Below are 16919 nucleotides of genomic sequence, written 5' to 3'. Positions count from 1 at the left end.
CTGGTCCGAGCCCTGACCTCTGGTAACCTCTTGCCCTTAGACGTGCCGAGATCGGTCACAGTTTTGTCCAGCTCGACCCCAAAGAGCAGCTTGCCTTTAAAAGGCAACTTAGCCAGGCGAGACTTAGAGGCGTGGTCAGCAGACCAATGCTTCAGACAAAGCCAACGCCGCGCAGAGACTGTCTGGGCCATACCTTTAGCTGAGGCTCTCAAGACATCATACAGCAAGACTGCCAAATAAGCCAAGCCCGATTCCAGGGCCGGCCAATCAGCCCTCAAGGAAGTATCCGAGGGGGAAGCCCGCTGTACAATCGTCAGGCACGCCCTGGCCACATAGGAGCTGCAAACTGAGGCCTGCAAACTTAAAGCAGCCGCCTCGAAGGACGACCTTAAGGCCGCCTCCAATCTTCTGTCTTGAGCGTCCTTTAGGGCCGTGCCACCTTCCACCGGCAACGCCGTTTTCTTAGTCACCGCAGTGATTAAAGAATCCACGGTAGGCCAAAGAAAGGCCTCCCGTTCACCTTCAGGCAGAGGATAGAGGCGGGATATAGCCCTAGCCACTTTGAGGCTCACTTCTGGGACATCCCATTGAGCCGAAATCAAGGTGCGCATGGCCTCATGCACGTGGAAGGTTCTAGGCGGGCGCTTCGTCCCCAGCATAATGGCGGAGCCAACAGAGGCTGAGGGAGAGGTCCTCCGGAGAGGAAATCTTCAAAATGCTCATGGCCTGCACTAACAGGTTGGGCAAATCCTCTGAGCGAAAGATCCGTGCTGCAGAGGGGTCATCCGCTCCATCCGAGCGGGAATCCGTCTCCTCCAAGGAATCCCCAAAGGACCGTTGGGAGAACTCAGATACGCTGCCCTCATCTACATCAGAGGAGACAGAGTCCTCTAGGGCCTGGAAATCCACCCGAGGGCGTTTGCTTCCGGAGGCCTCAACCCCTTTATCAAAAAGGGGGGCAGGGGCAGCGTTTTGCATAAGAAAAGCCTGATGCAGCAGCAAAATAAACTCAGGGGAGAATGCCCCCGAACTGTGCACTTCTGCAGCTTGGGCCACGGCCCTAGCCGCACCCTCAACCGGCTCTCGCAAGAGCGGGGGAGAAATGTGCTGCGCATCCAAAATGGCGTCCGGTGCGAAACTCCGAGAAGGAGCCGCACGGGAAGAACGGCGCTTAACTTTGGCCGCTTTCTTACCGTCGCCCGAATCAAGGGCGACCATAGTATTAACGTCTCCCAGCTCGAGGGCAGCCCAAGAAGAAGCTGTCCGAGCAGAGTGGCCAGCCAACATGGAGTGGGCGAGCAGCGGGGGATGGGTGCTTATGGCGGGAAAACCGCCGCACCGGAGGAAGAACCGGGACACTGACCGGCCTCCAAACTGATGCTCAACAAAGGCGATTCAGGCTTTGAAATCCCCGCTAGACGCACACACGCGGTCCGGGGAGCGAATCTTCGCGCCCTCGCCCTCCGACGCCATAAGCCACGTGGAGACCGAACGGGGAACCCCCTGCCCGCTATAAAAAGGTAAAATGACCTGCTTCTCACTCCGAGCTGTAACGAACTGGTGTCTCAGTGAGCAGCTGCAATAAACGTTGAAATTAAACGCCCTTAAAGGACGTCCAAATTTTTTTTTTTTTTTACGGAGCCAGCGGGAGGGGGGAGAAAAGGAGGGACCTGGCACCACCAGGTTTGCACTTGCTCAAGAACAGCCCTCAACCCCAGGTACTCAACAAAACCTAAAGATTAGGCTTGGAGACCTAGCCAGAGCTGCTGCTGTGTGTGACCACCACCTGCTGAGATAGAGAACATACTGACGAGTTTCCGGCAGCACATGACCACATATAGGGAGGCAAAAGGATTGCTCTCTATCTCCACCTGCTGGTAGATGGACATAACCCACCAGTCTATGGATTGATCAGCATGATGATATGGAATGCCACTTACCTCTCCACCTGCCCCACCTCCAGTAAGGCATATAGCAGTTCTGAAATCATAACCGAGTGCAAAGGTCTTAGCATGATCTTGTCAGTTTAAGTCTTACAGTTAGGGTTACCATATTTGCGGAGTCAAAAAAGAGGACACAAAAAATAAAATACCGCGCCATACTCAGCCACACAGTTACCTTGACTGCCTACGAAAGCCAGATTCTATAAGTAGTGAAAACACTGGTACAATTAACAGAAATGAATTTTTTTCTGTACTTTGCTAAATATAAAATTAGAAAAGATGTACATTTCCAAAAAAGCAAACATCCATGAGCAGCATGTCCCCCTTTCTTTTCCCTCCCATCCTTGAGCAGCATGACCTGTTCTCTATCCATGTGCTGTATTTTCCCTTCTCACAAAATCTTTTTCTTTCCAGCCCCCCTCCCTACACCCACCCACCTGACTCAATCCATCCACCCAAGTTGCTGGGCTGGCTCACCTTCCCCTTATCGTCAGGGTGCCCTCTCCAAACCTATCAATCAGTGTTGCCAGGTGGGCGGTTTTCCGCGACCCGCCGCAGGAAATTTTTGCCCGCGGCGGGTTGCGTTTTTTGGGGCTTCTTTTGGGTCTTTTGGGCGGTTTTTAAAGCGGTTTTTTCGGCCGCGAGGGCGGGGTTAGTGACATTCTGGGCGGGGCCGATGACGGGGGAGGCGGGGCCGATGATGGCGGGGCGGGGTGATGACACGGGGGTGGAGTGTCAGGGGCGGGGTTTGACTTTGGGCTGGATTTGGGCTCGTTTGGGTGGGAAAAAATTTTTCCACCTGGCAACCCTGCTATCAATGCGTCTTGATGGCCTATTGGCTTCTTTGTGGCAGGAAAGAACCCCAATCTTTTCTGCCTGTGTCGCTGACCTGCTCACTGCAGCTGCTTCTTCAAAATGGCTGCAGAGACTTAAAGCAGTGGCCTCACAAAACTTCCGTGGAAGTCTCGCAAGTCTGCCACGTCAAGTCTTGGTAGCCATTTTGAAGAAGCAAACGGCAGTGAGCAGCAAAGAGTGGGGTTCTTTCCTACCCCAAAGAAGCCAATAGGCCATCAGGGTGCATTAACATATGTTTGGGGAGGGCACCCTGAGGCGAGCCACCCAGCCCAGAAACTTGGACAAATAGGCAGGCTTAAAAAAACTGCTCAGACCCCCAAAAGTCCCCTGAAAAGAAGGGCATGGCTAGGGGAAATCCGGATATATGGTAACCCTACTTACAAAGTTACAATAGCATAACAAACCTGCAAAATGGAAAAAAATAATTTGTCAGCAACGTCCTTGAATAATAATAATAATATTGTTATATTATTACTTTCATGTCGTATTTTGATATTATATCTGCGTTTGATACTTTAAGGATTATTGCTGCTGCTATTCAGAAGACTGATCTGTGAGCAGACATCAATAGTGGCAAGCTGCTCAGTGGATGACAGGTGGTGCAGCGGAGTACCTATAGGAAGCGTTGGGGAGGTGGGCGGTCATGGTGCTGCGGCCAGTAGCCACGCCCATTCTCTTCGTCCCTTGCTCGCACTCTGCCGGATACTCCTCAGCCTGTAGCAATGAATCGCTTCAAGACGTCCAAGTTTAGGAATACGGTTCCGCGTGTCCCCAGGAAGGAGGTGAGCGGGGGCTCGGGAGCAGTGCCCAAGGAGATTTGATTGTATTTGCTGATAGGCGCAGGCAGAGTCTTTGCTTAACGCGGGGTACTGCATGCTGTTTACTATCCCCCTTCGCAACCCTAAGTAACCTGTCTCAATGTTCGCTCCATTCACTGACTGTATGTGCTGCTTGCTCCTTTCCGCCCTTCATACAGTGACTTTACTTTGTGCCAGTGCTCTGTCTGTGCTCCAGCCTTAATCTGACCCAGTATAGGAAAGAGGCACTGTAAGTCTTCCCAGTATGGGGGAGGCAGAAATGTTTCTGGAAACGTGGGTTGCAGAGCGCCGTTAACTCCACTGAATACATTCGTCTGTCTCTGATTGAAAGAATTTATTTTATCTAGGGCTGACCCAACCCAACCATTAGGCATGACTAGGGAATGGCCTAGGGTGGTAGCTTGCAGGGAAAAGGGAAAAGCATCGGCAGTGGAAGCAAAGCAATGTCTCTGACAGCCACTTAAAATGCAAAGAGCCATCTGTACATGCCTTCACCTGCAAAAAAAAAGTTTAATATTTAAAAGTATGTTATACAATTATGAGTCTTAATAGAATTGTTGTAAAGTGATCATGATTGTAGAGTTTATCAACATTTTGGAGGGGGGGGCCAATGGGCTGGGGACCTGGAAATTAAGGATGAAGGATTGCCTAAATCACACAATATTCTTGCACAGGCCCGGTTTTAAGTATTTAGGAAGGCGTAACATATTGCGGTTTTTAAAAGTGCACAGATTCTTGAATCGGGAATATGTAATTGGTGAATAATCTTTTGTTTAATCTGCTGCTCTATGCATGCAGCTGGAGACATTAGTAAGGACGTCTAGTAGCGCTATAGAAATAAGTAGAAGTAGTAGTAGTAATTGATGAGGGGCAAATAGGATGGATTGTGTGTACTCTTATTTCTGCCTTAAAAATGGGTGTGGGGGTACTAACAGCAACGCACCTCATTGGCAGGATGCATGGATGTTTTTTTCTAACTGTAATTGAATTTTCTTCTAACTTTTGTAGCTGAATGTGTGTTTTTTCCTGCTTAGGGTTTCTAGAATTTCCCTTGGCAGGAAATGAATGTGTTGCTTGCATGAAGCTGAAGGTCTTTTGTAATATACAAAGACTTCTTTGCTGTTTTTTTTTTTGCATGGAATATACAATATTGCTATTGTGGGACTTTTTTCTCTATTATTGAAAAGAGATGGTAAAATATCTTCTTGTCTGCTACTCTCAGACACTTAAGTTCATTCTGAACTGCAAATTAATGTTCTAGTTGATGCATGATGCATTAAAAACAATGTGGTATCTAAGTTGGAGGGGGCAGTATTTTTATTTTATTTATGTTTTTGCTCTAATTGAATTTGATGACAAAGACACTGTGTGCAAGTGCCTACAGTGTTTCTTATTTGTTTCCAGGCTGAGTAGGCGAAACGGCTTATTAATAAACATATTGCATGCCGTGCTTCCCTGTTCACAGTTTATTTAATACCACTAATTACTTGAGATGGTAAAAGTGAAGGTTTTCCTGTTTGGCCTTGCTTCCCTTCAGCTGACACACATTTTGAATTAAATGTGCATAGTCTTACTTTTGGATATTTTGAGCTTTTTGAACGTTTCAGGTTGATCATTTTTTTCCCCTCTCATGTCACAAGACTTTCATTTCCGCCCTCTTTTCCTTCTGAGGCTTTTATTTTAACCCTTTCCCTTCTGCCAGACTTCAGAGACCTTTTGCATATGATCGGAGAGACTAGAAGCTGAGGTCCTGCAGTTCTGTAGAAATAAGATACAAACATAGAATACATTTTTGCTGAAAAGCTGGCAAAATCAGCAGTGAGTCACAAGGAGTTTAATTGTGATTCCCAGCTCGAACCCCATTGTAGGTCTCTCTTCTACATCATCCTTTGCCTTAGCTAGTATTGCAAGAAAAAATAATCTGCTTTGTTTATAGTTTAAATATATAAAGTGGTGCCTTGCTTATAAAAAAAAGTTTGATTGACACAGAATCTATGCATGTTTTGCATCCGTCCCAGGTTGGCACAGTTGTGCCAGAATAGCTGTTCTTTCACGATGCATGGTGTCTGCCTGTCCACCCCTACAGAAATTAATTCATGCTCTGCCTATACTAATGCAAATTTGACTTTCTTTCCAAACATCAGGAGTTAGCTGCTGCATACATCTCCCGTAGGGTAATTCTAACACAGCTTTCATGGAGAGAGAGCATGAGCCTTGAATAGTTGCAATGACTTTTACCAGCTTTCTGGATGCTACATTTGCTCATTCCAGCAGGATCCCAGGAACCCAAAGATTGCAAGAGAGTCACCAGTGCAGTCTAAATATTTGACTGGTCCTTTCTAGCATTAAGCCTTCCACTAATGAATGCCTCTCAAGATCCTCAAGAAATGATATGTTTAGATCTGCTTTGAACTTCAGCTCTTCCAAATGTGTTATGGCTAGAACAGTGATTTCCAAACCTAGTCCTGGAAGTACCCCAGCCAGTCAGGTTTTTAGGATATCCACAATGAATATTCATGAGAGATATTTGAATGCACTCGCTGTCTTCCTGAGCTGACAAGTGCAAATACATCGCTCTCTATAGTTGTCAAGCTAATAGTGACTCAATACCTGTTTCTTTCTATTTCATTTGAAACAAATGGACATTTGTAACAGATACTTGGCTCCTGAGGCAGGCAATTTAATTGCTGAATCACAGTCTGTGTTGAGTCGGTTGTATCTGGTTTTCAATAAATGTTACTACAATCAACCTCTGCAGATTTGACTATTTGCTTGGCCTGCATCCCTTCCCTACTTCTCTGGTTGATTTCGCTTCTTCATAGGGAATTTGTGGACGCAAAACAGATTGTACTCTTATTGGGGTGTTATGGGTGTACCTGACACTTAGTGTAAGTTATTGCAAAATGGGTCCCAACCAGATTAGCATGGGTTATGGAAGTGTCAGAAGTAGATGTTTCACCCCTTATCCTTAGATCCAAGCCCACTGCGCCAATATAATAAAAGAAGCTAACTCCATACCCAAATATTATAAAAATAGGATCTTATTTATTTACAGTAGCAGCACCCCCTCACTCTCTCCTCAAACACTAGCTGACTACTTCCGCGATAAGGTGCAGAAGATAAACCTTGAATTCACTTCCAAGCCTTCTCCTCCCTGTGACTTCTTAACCCACTCCCCCAACCAACCTAGCCTGGCCTCCTCTTCCTCCTCCTCCTCCTCCTCCTTCTCCTTCCCTGAGATCACCGAAGAGGAAACTGCTCGCCTTCTCTCTTCCTCTAAGTGCAGCACCTGTTCCTCTGATCCCATTCCCACCAATCTGCTTAACAACATCTCTCCTACAGTCAACCCCTCAATCTGTCACATCCTCAACCTCTCTCTCTCCACTGCTACTGTCCCTGACACCTTCAAGCACGCTGTAGTCACACCACTTCTCAAAAAAACCATCACTAGACCCCACCTGTCCTTCCAACTACCGCCCCATCTCTCTTCTACCCTTCCTCTCCAAATTACTTGAACGCGCTGTCCACAGCCGCTGCCTTGATTTCCTCTCCTCTCAGGCCATCCTCGATCCGCTCCAATCCGGCTTTCGCCCACTGCACTCGACAGAAACAGCACTCTCTAAAGTCTGTAATGACTTGTTCCTCGCCAAATCCAAAGGTCACTATTCCATCCTCATCCTCCTCGACCTATATGCCGCCTTTGACACCGTCAATCATAATTTACTTTTTGACACACTGTCCTCATACGGGTTCCAGGGCTCCGTCCTCTCCTGGTTCTCTTCGTATCTTTCCCATCGCACCTTCAGAGTATATTCTAATGGCTCTTCTTCCACCCCCCATCCCGCTCTCTGTTGGGGTTCCTCAAGGTTCTGTCCTTGGACCGCTTCTTTTCTCGATCTACACCTCTTCCCTGGGCTCGCTGATCTCATCACATGGTTTCCAGTACCATCTCTATGCTGATGACACCCAGCTTTATCTCTCCACTCCCGACATCACGGTCGAAACCCAGGCCAAAGTTTCGGCCTGCCTTTCAGACATCACTGCCTGGATGTCCAACCGGCATCTGAAACTGAAAATGGCAAAGACTGAGCTCCTTGTCTTTCGACCCAAACCCTCTTCCCCCACTTTCCGTCTCTGTTGACAACGCCCTCATCCTCCTCGTCGCTTCAGCCCGCAATCTCGGACTCATCTTCGACTCCTCCCTCTCCTTCTCTGCCCATATCCAGCAGACAGCTAAGACCTGTCGCTTCTTCCTCTATAATATTAGCAAAATTCGCCCATTCCTCTCTGAACAGACCACCCGAACCCTCGTCCACTCACTCGTCACCTCTCGTCTTGACTATTGCAACCTTCTTCTCACTGGCCTCCCGCTTAACCATCTATCCCCCCTTCAATCTGTCCAAAATTCTGCCGCACGTCTTATCTACCGCGTGAACCGATATTCTCATATCACCCCTCTCCTCAGGTCACTTCACTGGCTCCCGATCCGCTACCGTATACAGTTCAAGCTTCTCCTTTTAACCTTCAAATGCACTCTGCAGCCCCCCATTACCTCTCTACCCTCCTCTCCCCGTATGTTCCCACCCGTAATCTCCGCTCTCAGGACAAATCACTCCTGTCTGTACCCTTCTCAACCACCGCTAACTCCAGACTCCGCCCATTCTGCCTCGCATCACCATATGCCTGGAACAGCCTTCTCGAGCCCATACGTCATGCGCCCTCCCTGCCCATCTTCAAGTCCTTACTCAAAACCCATCTCTTCTCCCTTGCTTTTGGCGCATAACCACCTTCCCCACTCATGATACCTACACTGACTACATAGTTTGTAACCTTTAGATTGTAAGCTCTTTTGAGCAGGGACGGTCCTTCCCCATGTTAAACTTGTACAGCGCTGCATAACCCTGGCAGCGCTATAGAAATGCTAAGTAGTAGTAGTAGTAGGTTCCCCTTCCTTTACCTCTGGTACCGAACCTGTTGTCGCAGGGACTGGTGGCCATGGAGGACGCCTGCCATTTTGCTCTTACGGCATGGCTGTTGAGAGGGCGCAATTGAGAGGCAAAGGCTATTCCAGTAATGTTATTTCCACTCTCCTGCAGGCCCGCAAGCGGTCCACTTCCGTGGCTTATGCCAGGATCTGGCGCCAGTTTGAGGCTTGGTGTGTTTCAAAAGCGATCACACCCATGCGGGCTCCTGTCTTGCCGATTCTCAACTTTTTGCAGGATGGTGTACAAAAAGGCTTGGCCTATAATTCCCTGCGGGTGCAAGTGGCAGCATTGGCCTCCCTTCATGGTAAGGTTGCAGGCGTGTCTTTAGCGGCTCATCCAGATGTGGCACGGTTTCTTAGAGGGGTGTTTTGGCTCCGTCCTCCCGTGCGGGCACCTTGTCCAGCTTGGAACCTGGGGCTAGTTTTGAAGGCTCTGCAGGGTTCTCCTTTTGAGCCGCTACGGCGAGCTTCAGGGAACGATTTGACACTAAAGGCCGTTTTTCTGGTGGCCATTACTGGTGCCAAATTTTTCGGCGAGACGGGTGTCAGGACTCCAGGCGCTGTCCTGTCGAGACCCATTTCTGCAATTTTCAGAGTCCGGGGTCACGGTTCATACCGTGCCTTCCTTTATGCCTAAGGTGGTTTCAGCGTTTCACCTAAACCAGCCTATTTTTCTACCCTCTTTTGTTAAGGAGAAGTTTCCAGAATCCTTTGGGCAGTTGCACCTGTTGGATGTGCACAGGACTCTGTTGCAGTATCTGCGAGTTACTAATTCTTTCAGGACCTCTGATCATTTGTTTGTTTGTTTTACTATCAGGTTCTCGCAGAGGGTCTCCAGCATCTAAAGCCACTATTGCCCGCTGGCTCAAAGAAGCTATCTTTTCAGCTTATCTGCTTGCCGGCCGGCCTCCACCTGTAGCCTTTAAGGCACATTCTACAAGAGCGATTTCTTCCTCTTGGGCTGAAACTGGAGCACTCTCCATGAGATTTGCAGTGCAGCAACATGGGCTTCGAAACTCTCATTTGCCCGACTTTAGAGGCTGGATGTGGCTGCTAGGAGGGATGCGCGTTTTGGAGCACAAGTGCTAGCGCGTGGTGTGACTTGTTCTTACCCTGTATAGGGATTGCTTTGATACATCCCATACGTAATGGCTTCATCTGCTTGATGACAAGGAAGGGAAAATTAGGTTCTTACCTTGGTAATTTTCTTTCCTTTAGTCATAGCAGATGAAGCCATGAGCCCTCCCTGTATGATTGTCTGTATGATATGAATCTGTTTCAGGTTCTATTCTTGTTTCCTGAAGTTCTAATCCTTCCTTGGGAGAAAGTTGGAAAACAGTCTTCATGATTATTGTTCACTTATAGGAGGATGAGTTCATTCCCTCCAGTTCATGTGTAGGAGGTTGAGTTCATTCCCTCCAGGAGGATGTGTGTATTCCCTCCATAAATACAAAGAGGAGGACTAATTTATTCCCTCCAGGAGGATGTGTTCATGCCCTCCTTTTGAGTTCATGCCCTTGTTAAGGGGCTATCGTTCGCTGTGAGGAAAGTTCATGTTATTCCCATTGTGGTTTGTTATCCTGCTTTGGAAGCTTCAAATACTGAAGAGGCAGTGGAGCTAGCTGACCATGTGGTACTGTGAAATTTGAGTGCTCTCTATCTCCCCCTGCTGGTTGATGGACACAACCCATACGTAATGGCTTCATCTGCTATGACTAAAGGAAAGAAAATTACCAAGGTAAGAACCTAATTTTCCCATACATTTTATGCTGCTTATTCTAGAAATAAGCAGTGGATTTTCCCCAAGTTCATTTTAATAATGATCTATGGACTTTTCCTTTAGAAAACCACCCAAACCTTTTTTTAAACAAGTAGCTCCAAGTGTCCGGCATTGACGTCCGTTTCCAATAACAACTCGCATCAGTGCTGGTAACAGCTTGCTTGTCCTGGAAAACCATGACCTTATCAGCAGGTGCCAAGTACAGTAAACAAGGGTTGTTATTCTTCTGTGAGACTGGATATCTCCACAATGTTTTGGAGTCTTTTAGAGAGTGTCTGAATTTGCACATCATAATCAGGTTCTGAGTACTGAATAGTGCCATATATGTAGGAGTTGGACCATATATGTCATGTAGGTCCATATAGTCTCATGGATGGCTGTGCATAGTGCCCATACTGCTACAATAGTGCTTCAGTAGCTTTGCGCCTACAGAATTCTTCCTTGTTTTTGCTGGTGTTAGACATTTAAATGCCTCCATGGCATAACTGCACAGGAGGTGAGTCTCTTTCCACTGAAAGGAAGCTCTGGAAGGAGGAGTGATAGGGGACAGATTCGGGTGTAATCTGAGGATTATACTTCACGGAAAGGCTGATGGATGTGTGGAATGGCCTCCCGGTGGAGGTGTTGGAGACGACTATCTGAATTCAAGAAAGTATGGGGCAGGCATATATGATCTCATAGGGAGAGGAAGAAATAGTGGTTGGTATGGATGGGCCATATGGTCTTTACCTGTCATTTTCTTAAGGTAGCAGATACCCTACCTCTATGGAATTGGATCTAAGAGGAACATACAAGGTAATTTTAAATAAGGGCTTGTTTCCATTCATCACCTTCCCTTAGGACCTGTTATGGACCCTATAAATATTGACTATTTTGACTTCAGAATATGCTAAAAATGTTCTAGGAATGAAACTATCAGAATATTTTGTTTTGTTAAAGGCTAACAGAGTGCTTAATAACTGGCTTGGACTATGGGTTTTAATCTGATATTGTATGTAGTGTGTATACCTTTGTATTGTATTTTTACACATGTAACGTGCATTATGGGGTAAATTCTATATAAGGCATCTTAAATATAGGCGTGTGGGACTAACTCTTAGGTTGGGGGAATGTTTCTAACAGAGGTGCCGCAGGAAGGCGAGGGGCAGGTGGAGGACTGGGAGAAGAGGGTGGGCAACGCAGGGCGGGCTGCCATTCGGAGGAGAGGGAGAGAGAGGGAGGGAGGTGCGGGGGTATGGAACTCTGAGGAGAAGGAGGGGTGGGCCTGGAACTCGGACCCCCAAACCCACCTCCCCACTCCCCCCGTTTTCTATTTCTGTTGATGGCTCTTTCATTCTCCCTGTCTCCTCGGCTCGAAACCTTGGGGTCATCTTTGACTCTTCTCTCTCCTTTTCTGCTCACATCCAGCAGACCGCCAAGACCTGTCGTTTCTTTCTTTACAACATCCGTAAAATCCGCCCCTTTCTTTCCGAGCACTCTACCAAAACCCTCATCCACACCCTTGTCACCTCTCGTTTAGACTACTGCAATCTGCTTCTTGCTGGCCTCCCACTTAGTCACCTCTCCCCTCTCCAATCGGTTCAAAACGTTGCTGCCCGTCTCGTCTTCCGCCAGGGCCGCTTTACTCATATTACCCCTCTCCTCAAGTCGCTTCACTGGCTCCCTATCCGTTTTCGCATCCTGTTCAAACTTCTTCTACTAACCTATAAATGTACTCACTCTGCTGCTCCCCAGTATCTCTCCACACTCGTCCTTTCCTACACCCCTTCCCGTGCACTCCGCTCCATGGATAAATCCTTCTTATCTGTTCCCTTCTCCACCACTGCCAACTCCAGACTTCGCGCCTTCTGTCTCGCTGCACCCTACGCCTGGAATAAACTTCCTGAGCCCCTACGTCTTGCCCTTCCTTGGCCACCTTTAAATCTAGACTGAAAGCCCACCTCTTTAACATTGCTTTTGACTCGTAACCACTTGTAACCACCTGCCTCCACCTACCCTCCTCCTTCCTGTACACAATAATTGATTTGATTTGCTTACTTTATTTTTTGTCTATTAGATTGTAAGCTCTTTGAGCAGGGACTGTCTTTCTTCTACGTTTGTGCAGCGCTGCGTTTCCTTGTAGCACTATAGAAATGCTAAATAGTAGTAGTAGTAGTAGCCTGGACCTCGGAGGACAGGAGGAGAGGGAGGGGGTGATTCTCCCGCGATTGAATCCTCACCGCCAACGTTCTGTGGCTGGCTGGTGCTGGTTTCCCTTCCCTCTCATTGATCTGCCCTCTGACGTCATCACATTGTGACGTGAGGGCGGACCAATAGGAATTGTGTTACGAACCCAGGCATCCAGACGTAGAAGGTGCAAATTATTATATAGGATTGGCTCGTTACTCACTTGAGTAGCGTGTGTGAATAGGCTGCACGCACAATTTAATGCATGTTACTTGCCGCGCCTTATATAGAATCCGGAAATATATGTTTGGTTTTTTTGCAAAATGTTTTGGCCCCTGTGCGTTATCCCCTGGATACTATATATGGTGCTCAAAATTGCACACACAAGTTTACACTCGTAATTTGAGTTACGAGCCAATTAGCATCAATTGGGCACTAACAATTATTGGCATTAATTGGCAACAATTTGGATTTACCCGCGCATCTTGCTAAATGGTATTCTATAAAGATTTATTTTATTTTAATTTATTTCCAAGCACTTGATATACTTCAAACTTGATCCCAATCAGGCGACTGAGCGGTTTACAACTAAACCAAAATCTTTTAGCATGCAACTGAAAGGGGTTGTGGCCATAGGAGGAGCATGAGTGGGTCAAGGGCGTTCACTAAAGGTGCGTGCAGTATTATAGAATTTGGGGGATATGTGCCTAACTTAACGTGTGAGGATTTATACCAGGTTTCAGTTGGTGTAAATCTTCACACAAAAAGTTGGAAACGGATTCCAGTGCTACATGCCATTCTAGAAAGTGCATCAACTCAGATTGCATTTGTAGAATAGTTCTTAGTGCTCCTTTTTTTTTTTTTGCTCCCACCTTTGGGCACCTTTTAAAGAGTCTATCCCTATATGTGTGGGCATGTTATATCTTTTTACTGGATGCACGCATCACTCAAAGAAAAATGGAAATGGTTTGTTGTAGGCATAGTTAAAAATGTAAAAAAATGGATTAGGGCATATACTGGATGCAAATTACCCAGCAAATTCCTTTCTCTTACTTTGATAGCAGATGTGAAAATTAAAATGTGTGCTACTGCCTCTGCATGGCTCCACCGTATGTTGTATCCGTGTAGTCCCTGAATGGATTTGTCTGTTCCGTCTTATGCAATAGTGCCTTATATGCGTGGGCTTGCAATATATATATATTTTTTTAAAGTCAAATTTGTTATTTCTACGTATTATATATGTGGACACATTATTCATGGGCAAATTTGGTAGATGGGATGTATGACAAAGAGCGGAGGAGTAGCTTTGTACAGATACACAACCTCTAATCTGAAAACTGTAAAGTTCTGAAAATCAAAGTTGTCTGCATACCAACACTCACATTTGGCACCAAACATGCCCCCGATGTAGCACATGTTCAAACTACATCGCAAAGGTGAGTTCTGCCTGTGCTGCTCACTGATATATTTTTGTTAGTGTTTTGTGATTTTTGCTGTTGAACTTGAGAATCCTGTTCCAGCCCCATCGTCAGTTGTGCAGCAGTTCACTGATATTTTTATTATGTGTGTTTGACTTGTAAATTGCCTAGGTTATAGATGATATATTAATTTTTAAAATAAAATAAATACATAAGAGGCCCTAAGGGAGGTATAGATTTAAATTACAATAAGAGAAACTGTGTGCATAATATAGTATTTTGTTCATTACAGCCTACTGAGGGACAAGATGTAAGAGGGGTATTCAGGGGCATAGCAGAAAGATTAAATATAGTTTTTGTTTCATTCTTTACTGAGGAAGATGTAATAGAATAAACATAATAAACTAAAGAGTAGCAAATCACTTGGATTCGGTGGTATACTACTACTACTACTTATCATTTCTATAGCACTACAAGGCATACGCAGCGTGTACACCATACACAAAAAGACAGTCCCTGCTCAAAGAGCTTACAATCTAGATAAGACAGGTAAACAGAACAAGTAAGGGTAAGGGAATAAAGAGGTGAGGATAAAGGACAGGGCAAGTGAGTGGTGGTTAGGAGTCAAAAGCAGTGGTAAAGAGGGGGGGCTTTAAGTTTGGACTTGAAAAGGGCCAAAGACGGGGCTAGACGTACAGGCTCAGGTAGTCTATTCCAGGCAAGAGGTGCAGCAAGATAAAAGGAACGGAGTCTGGAATTAGCAGTGGAGGAGTGGCCTAGTGGTTAGGGTGGTGGACTTTGGTCCTGGGGAACTGAGGAACTGAGTTCGAGTCCCACTTCAGGCACAGGCAGCTCCTTGTGACTCTGGGCAAGTCACTTAACCCTCCATTGCCCCATGTAAGCCGCATTGAGCCTGCCATGAGTGGGAAAGCACGGGGTACAAACGTAACAAAAATAAAATAAAAGAGGCCCTTAGCTTGTACCTGAGACAATGGAGGACTAAGTGATTTGCACAAGATCACAAGGTGTGTTGGAATTTGAACCCTACCTTCCCTGGTTCTCAGTTCAGTGCTGTAACCATTAGGCTACTCTTCTATGTCCCACAACAAGCAGATTGTGAGAAATTGGAAGAGGACCATGCGAGACCAAGTATCCATATGGTAGATGAAATTTAATGTGGACAAGTGCAAAACGATGTACATAGGAGACAATAATCCAAACTGTGTTTACATGATGGTAGGTTTCATATTAGGAGTCGCCACCCAGGAAAAGGGTTTAGGTATCACTGGGGGCAATATGTTGAAATCCTCTGTTGAGTGTGCAGCAGTGATGAAAAGGCAAACTGAATTTTAGGAATTATTAGGAAAGGAATGGAGAATAAACAAGAAAATATCATAATGCCTCTATCACTCCATGGTGTAACCACACCTTGAGTCTGGTTGTTGCATCTCAAAGAACTTTTGTCCTGTTGGACTGAATATCCACTTTAACATGAGTGATAACCTTTTATCGTTTCCTGTCAGCTGGTTTTTAGAAAACCATAGTGGTCCTTTTTTTTCTTATTAGTCTTATTTACTTTCCCAACAGAGGTTTGTTACCTTTACACTAAATATCTCCTTTGAGTCTTGCCTGGTGCTCTCCCAGTTCCCCTAAGTTTTCCCATCCAGCTAGCCACTTCTTGAGATACTCCCCCATCTTGAAATCTCGGACCCTCATCACCATACCATCTGGATCCCAGGTGATCACCCACTACATCGCTTGCGTCGAGGTAGGGGACATAACACTTACCAGGTATTTGTGACCTGGATTGACCACTGTTGGAAATAGGATACTGGGCTAGATGGACCATCGGTCTGACCCAGTATGGCTACTCAAGTTCTTATGATGTTAAACATAGATTTCCAAAGTGTTATGAAAGGAGGGAACGGACGATAGGTGTTGCTGTGAAAATCAAAGAGAGCGGCTAGAGGAGTAATGAGTCAAATAGCTTGTGAGGATTTTATGAACTAATGTAAGGAGTTTATATTCGTACATCTATGGGTAACCAAGGCTCCCGCCTAAGGAAACAGGTGACATGATCATATTTGTGGCCACCAGTGATCAATTTAACTGCAACATTCTGTTCAAGTTGTAAATGCCTGTTTGGTGTCAATGCTGCCATTATGGGCGAGAAGGTTCAGATATTTCTGGATGTCTGTAAATGGACCCAAGACAGGAGGAAACAGTTTTTGGCTTTTCACCAGGAGGTTTTTGGGGAGCGGGTTCATTTTGGGATTTCTCTGTAAATGTATAGTTTGGTTGGAAAATGGACTTTTGTTTTCTACAAACATTCCGAGTGAGATTTTGTTTTGGAAAGTAGAAGTGTTTTCTAGGATACATCATCAGGATGAAGTTTGTTCGTCTGGATGTATAATTGTTTCAGGTTGGTTTCCTGTCCCCTTTTTATCTCTTCACGTTTGTCTGTCTTCTCATGGTTTGATTCTTGGATTTTCTCCCATAGTTTCTTAAAATGTAGCTGTAATATTTTCCTCCTATGTTGTGGGCATTTCTGCTTTGTCTTTTCAAAGATATCTTTGAATTATAATTCTGAAATGAGTGACACTCCTGTTCATAGGTCTGGTGCTACTCCTCTACCTTGCAGTTCCTTCACCAGTTGCCAGAAGAGATCTTCTCCTAGACAACTCTGCAACAGGGATGTCCCAGTCAACATCTGGTATATTGAAATCGTCTAGGACAGTGTTTCTCAAGTCCAGTCCTGGAGTTAATACCCCTTCCTAGTCAGGTTTTCAGGATATCCACAATGAATGTGCACAAACTTGATTTGCATACACTGCCTCCATTAAATGCAGATCTCTTTCATGCATACTCATTGTGGATATTCTGAAAACCTTACTGGCAAGGGGTTCTCCAGGACTGGACTTGGGAAACACTGCGCTAGGAATAGTATTTCTACTT

The 16919-nt window shown here is 45.8% G+C and overlaps 1 protein-coding gene across 3 annotated transcripts in view; it reads left to right on the top strand.

Annotated features, from left to right (window-relative positions):
• The first annotated feature begins 3455 nt into the window (after positions 1 to 3455).
• LOC115476269 (mitochondrial import inner membrane translocase subunit TIM16-like) overlaps positions 3456 to 16919 on the top strand; it is a 619296-nt gene continuing 605832 nt past the window's right edge. For 2 of the 3 annotated variants that reach the window (XM_030212552.1, XM_030212550.1), the window contains exon 1: positions 3456 to 3580. In XM_030212552.1, coding sequence (XP_030068412.1) covers positions 3521 to 3580 — 60 coding nt within the window. In that variant the 5' untranslated portion in view covers positions 3456 to 3520. The remainder of the gene's footprint in view (positions 3581 to 16919) is intronic. The other variant, XM_030212554.1, reaches the window with a different exon arrangement.

This window comes from Microcaecilia unicolor, chromosome 8 (assembly GCF_901765095.1).
Source record: "Microcaecilia unicolor chromosome 8, aMicUni1.1, whole genome shotgun sequence".
Taxonomy (NCBI): Eukaryota; Metazoa; Chordata; class Amphibia; order Gymnophiona; family Siphonopidae; genus Microcaecilia; species Microcaecilia unicolor.
Note: the sequence above shows the minus strand (reverse complement) of the source record. Positions and strands in the feature narration are given on the sequence as shown.